General features: G+C 39.0%; 3 protein-coding genes across 3 annotated transcripts; all 3 read right to left on the bottom strand.

The window, feature by feature from the left end:
- Window positions 1–1,456: 1,456 nt before the first annotated feature.
- Window positions 1,457–2,926, bottom strand: LOC145296994 (uncharacterized). Its single transcript, XM_080143216.1, has one exon. The coding sequence runs from the start codon at window positions 2,924–2,926 to the stop codon at window positions 1,457–1,459; it is 1,470 nt and encodes a 489-aa protein (XP_079999342.1).
- A 174-nt stretch (window positions 2,927–3,100) lies between these two features.
- Window positions 3,101–3,505, bottom strand: LOC145296993 (uncharacterized). Its single transcript, XM_080143214.1, has one exon. The coding sequence runs from the start codon at window positions 3,503–3,505 to the stop codon at window positions 3,101–3,103; it is 405 nt and encodes a 134-aa protein (XP_079999340.1).
- A 701-nt stretch (window positions 3,506–4,206) lies between these two features.
- Window positions 4,207–4,797, bottom strand: LOC145296992 (uncharacterized). The gene has a single exon (XM_080143213.1). It carries the CDS (start codon window positions 4,795–4,797, stop codon window positions 4,207–4,209), a length of 591 nt encoding a protein of 196 aa, XP_079999339.1.
- Between the last annotated feature and the right edge of the window lie 209 nt (window positions 4,798–5,006).

The raw sequence follows: 5,006 nt of genomic DNA, 5'->3' as shown, positions 1-5,006 counted from the left end.
CAGAAATAGAACACCTACATGAAATCCGTTGCCAAGGTCACTGGAAAATGGTAGGATCCGTCTATCGATCCAATAGATATCTCATGGAACATGTACATCAAATCTGTTGCCAGGGCCGCTGGAAAAATGGTGGGACTTTCTATCGATCCAGTAGATATCTCACTGCTGATGCAATTCTCTTTCTATATAAGAGCCAGTTCGTCAAAGGATTGTGTACTGTTTCCACATCTGGACAGGAACTACTAGAAAGGACTTATCATGCCTTGACCGATTAAAAATAGACTTCGTAGGCTCATAAGAGATGCACTTTTCTCTTCCCTGCAACCTCTTGCTCACAGAAGAGATGCTGAAAGTTTGTCTCTGATTTATCGTTATTTTCATGGAAAGTGTTCGACTGAGCTTACATCTATGGTCCCCCCTCGCTGAACTTGCACAGAAAACACTATAAATAATTCCCTGCACTCTTTATATGTGCCTAAACTTAAACGTAGATTCCACGAACAAAGCTTCTTTCTTGGGTGTCTTCAAGTCAAACGTAAACAAGTTTTTGATGAACCGTTCCACTTTCAATATAATTACCGAATTTCCATTACTAATGATTACTATATTGTTAAATTGTCTACTGTACATTCTTTAACCCATATCCTTTAGTGGTCACATGGTATTGATAAGTGGGTATATCTATATAAAAAATAAATAAATATTCAATTTAACGCAGTCAGCGTTGAATACGGACATTTTACTCCCGTGGATTAAATAATAAAGTCTAATTGGAAATGATGCTCGAATTCGGAATACAAAATCCGGTATTTAACGAACCCAAGTTGTAGAAACCCGAGGGTTACATCGCTTACACATATTGTCGATATTTCCTACCGACTAGTGAGGGGGGGAAGAAAAGGCGTTTAGCTTGCAACGAAAAATTACCTGGTTGCTTACAAGCAAACGTATTCTTGTAACTATAACGCGTTGTTAACAGTTGTATTACCGGTCTGATAGATCTCTAACAACGACAAGAACAAACTACAACAAACCTACAAAGGTGACTCTTTTTATAGTCTCAATCTCTCGTTCAACGAGATTGAAACGAGACTGGAATGTCTATTTAAGCTATAAGGAATAGATATCCTATTTTCTTCATTAACAAACACCAGGCCGGGCCGTTCCCAGCCATAAGTGTCTTTCCCTTCCCACCGATCCACCCCCGTAAGTCAATCAAGTTAATTATCACACATTTCCCACAAAAAAAAAATTTAAAACATCTTGATGAAGGGAATAAAAGTTCATTTAGACTCCCGATAAACTGGGTCTACCAGGTACAACTCCTTGAGGGTCACAAGTCGAACAGAACCATTGTTCATCTTCTGGTGGTGCTTCAGTTAGCCCCACACAGCTGAAGTGGAACCAGTCATTACATCTATCGAAGGCTATCATAGGTCTGCTATCCTCAGGTATGTTACAAGTAGGACAGATCCAAATTGTAGTACTCTCTCTCTCTCCGTTGTGGGTCCTGACTCATATCCTGTGAATTCGGAGGTTCCATGCTTATAGGGTCGGGTTTTCCAGGCTGTGGAGAGAATTCCAGAGGAAAGAGATGTTTAATAGAATATATGTCTATAACTCCATTACCTTTCCTCACTTTCACCATACGCACCAAATTGTCACTTCCTTGAATTAACTGCAGAACTTCACCTAGAGACCAGAAAGGTCTCGTCTTCAGAGGGCTTTTTATGAGCACTATGTCCCCTGGTTTTACTTTATCTTCAAAAGAACAATCAGCTAGGCTCAGAGCCCTTTCTCTGAGACTCAAAAAATAGTCCTCATTCCAAACCTTCCTAAATTTAGTTAGGCTTTCTTCCCGGGAACGCAGGGGTTGAATCAATTCACTTCGACTTAGAGGGTCCATTGTTTCCAGGTCCTGGTTTTCAACCCTCATCATTATTCCCTTACCAATATTCGCATTCATGATAGAGTTAGGGGTTAAGATATTTAGCTCAGAGTCCTCAGAGCTCCTATATGTCAGGAGGCGGCTATTTACTGCCCTTTGCACGTCAGACAAAATTGTAAGTAGGCCAAAATAGTCTATTTTACCTCTTCCTATTGTTTTATATAGGCAGGATTTTATGGTCTTGATAGACCTTTCCAAACTACCACCATACCAAGGTGAAAACAGTGGAATCGTACAATGCTTCAAGTCATAAGAACTGAATCTTTCTTTGAATTCGTCCGTTAGCATCCCCCGGTTAATTATTCTGGCAGCAGCATTGAATGTGCAAGCGTTATCGTAATAAAGCTGCGTGGGTATTCTATCTGCGTTCCTGAACCTAATGAATGCTTGAATAAATGATTTTACAGTCATATCTGGAACCATTTCCAAATGCACAGCCCTAATACTCATACATGTAAAAAGAAGAATGTACATTTTGTAATCTCTTTCTTGTCCTTTAACATAGATATGGCTGGTAAAATCCACACCAGTATGTAAATAAGGCCTGACAAAATTCACTCGAGGGGCTGGTAAGTTGGTCGAATTTGGTACTGAGAAATAAACGGCATTATATTTTTTACACTTCATACAAGTACCAATCACATTTTTAATAGCCTGTCTGGCTTGTGGTACCCAATAACCGCCTAACCTTATTTCATTTAGAGTAGTGGCTAAGCCAAAGTGTTGGCTTCTCTGTGGTATTCTTGAATGATCAATTTTGTTAGGTAATGTTCTTATAGGAGTCTGTATTTCATATGGGTGATATTCAGAGTTTCCTATTCTTCCTTTTGATCTTATGATGCCTTTGGGGTCCAGAAAGAGATTCAAGTTCTTGACTAGTTTCGGCATGCTTTTTCCTCCAGGGTCTAACTCTCTTGAAAGTGATTGTTTTTGCATAGTCTTGATCAGGTAGGCTTTTGCCTGTAACTTGGGATCCATCTCCCTCTTTCTTAACCTGTTGATGAATTTAAATACCAGTGAAGTCACCCTGATCAACTTACTCAAACTAGAAAATTTTTCCAGTTTGGTTTCTGATATAGCCACATCATTCTCTGCGGCATAATTTACTGGCGTACTAATCCGTTCAATTTGAGCGTTAGAAAGGCAGCCCAATTAACGATGGTACCAGGACGATTCTTCTTGCTTTATCCACTTAGGTCCCTCATACCAAAGAGAAAGTTTTTCCTTAAATTTTCTGATGGGCAAACGTGTGGTGATGTAATCCGCTGGGTTTTCAATTGTCGATGCATACTTAAAGTTGATTTTTATGTTGAAATCACATTTGATCTTCTCTGTCATTTGAGCTATGTCCTGTAATCTATGTTGTACAAACACGTTTTTCGTTTGGACGAAATCGGACATAATCCAGGACAGAACCACCTGAGCATCCGTGATTACATAGACATCCTTAATAGTAATGTCCCTTAGTGACTCCTTTATAAATGGGAGACACTTCACGGCTAAAAATACCGCTAGAAGTTCTAACGTCGGGAGGGATTTTCCCTGCAGAGGATACATTTTTGCCTTAGCAAAGACCAAGGATGAGTTCATATGCGGCTTTGGATGCGTCACAAAAGAAAAATAATGTGGTATCCTTTCCTTCATCTAAAGCTCTCCTTGGAAATGATACAGTGTTTAACGCGAACAGATCCTTTGCCAGCGTTCTCCAAACTGAACTCACACTTTGAGGAACCACATCATCCCAATTTAATTTTTGTTTCCATATTTCTCTCATCAAGAGACGATCTCGCACTGTCACAGGTAGATAAAGAGACAAAGGATCAAACACCTTAGAGGTCTCAGACAATATTTTCCTCTTAATAGACGCCTCCACGTCGCATGATGGTGGGCAAACACTTATTGAATCTTGGACAAGGTCATATTGATATCCCCACAGTTTTTCCCAACCAGAGTCGAATCCTGACAATGTTCCATCTGCCTCCATTTTCTTTTGGAGTGTTTCACAGTTGGAATTGCAAGATTGCAAATCAAAATTTCTTTTCTGTAAACGTTCTCTCACAGTAGTATACAAGGCAGATAGGTTTTCTGCATTATTCGAAGTTTTCACCAAGTTATCCGTATAAAAATTGGATTTCAATGTTTCTGAACAGTCATCCAAAGGGAAATTATCCGCATGAAACTTTAATACATAATTTAAAATAAAGGGGCTCGCATTGAAGCCAAATATACTGGTTTTGTACCGGTAGCAATGCAAGTTTTTACCTTTCTTTAGAAAAAAGGCAAAATCGATTACGATCCCTTTCAGATGCTAGCCGAATCATCAGAAATGTTTTCCTAATGTCAGCTAGCAATACGTATCGGTTTGTTCTGAATCGGATCATCAATTTTACCATGTCTGTCATCAGGTTTACTCCAGGATATGCTGTTTCGTTCAATGATCCCGAGTCCTTATTCTTATATGAACAATTAAACACTGGTCTCACTTTGGTAGTAGTCTGGTCAGTTAGTTTTAACACTGGCCTATGAGGTATCCATATATAATCATTACATTGTTCAGGTGGCACAATTATCTCTTCGATAATGCCCTCATCTTCTTGTTGTTTAAAAACTTGCAGATAGTGATTATACAAGTTTTTCTTCTCCAAATCTTTGGTAACCCTTTCTAGAACTCGAACAGCAGCATTGTGATTAGAAGGTAGTGATTTTATTTTATCTTCATACCACTGAAGTTGCACATAATAAAGACCATCTTTAAATGTGATGGAATCTCGGTATTGCTTAACTTTCTCTTCATCCAAGGTGGAGAATTTCTCGTTAGTGGGTAATCCATTGGATTCAAGGTTGAACATGTTCTCCAACCCTCGCTGGACATTACTTTCTTCGAACCAATTTTTTAGGGGTCTAGGTAGGATTCATTTGGGTGAACCACATAATTGATTCTGGCAGGTGGAAGTTCAGGAGTTCTAGCCAACACTTCTGCATAATTAAGCTGTGTTCTTTTTTTTTGTTTTTATCTGGTGTTTATAGAGAAAAGAACACCTGTTTCCAAAGGGGATTA

The sequence above is a fragment of the Euprymna scolopes genome, chromosome 17, assembly GCF_053919585.1.
Source record: "Euprymna scolopes isolate OS-2025 chromosome 17, ASM5391958v1, whole genome shotgun sequence".
Taxonomy (NCBI): domain Eukaryota; kingdom Metazoa; phylum Mollusca; class Cephalopoda; order Sepiida; family Sepiolidae; genus Euprymna; species Euprymna scolopes.
The sequence above is the reverse complement of the archived record's forward strand: the minus strand, read 5'-3'. Positions and strand labels throughout refer to the sequence as shown.

Excerpts from the sequence above, each read along its gene's own strand:
- LOC145296994 (XM_080143216.1), bottom strand. The coding sequence starts at position 2,926 with ATGGATCCCAAGTTACAGGCAAAAGCCTACCTGATCAAGACTATGCAA.
- LOC145296993 (XM_080143214.1), bottom strand. The coding sequence starts at position 3,505 with ATGTATCCTCTGCAGGGAAAATCCCTCCCGACGTTAGAACTTCTAGCG.
- LOC145296992 (XM_080143213.1), bottom strand. The coding sequence starts at position 4,797 with ATGTTCAACCTTGAATCCAATGGATTACCCACTAACGAGAAATTCTCC.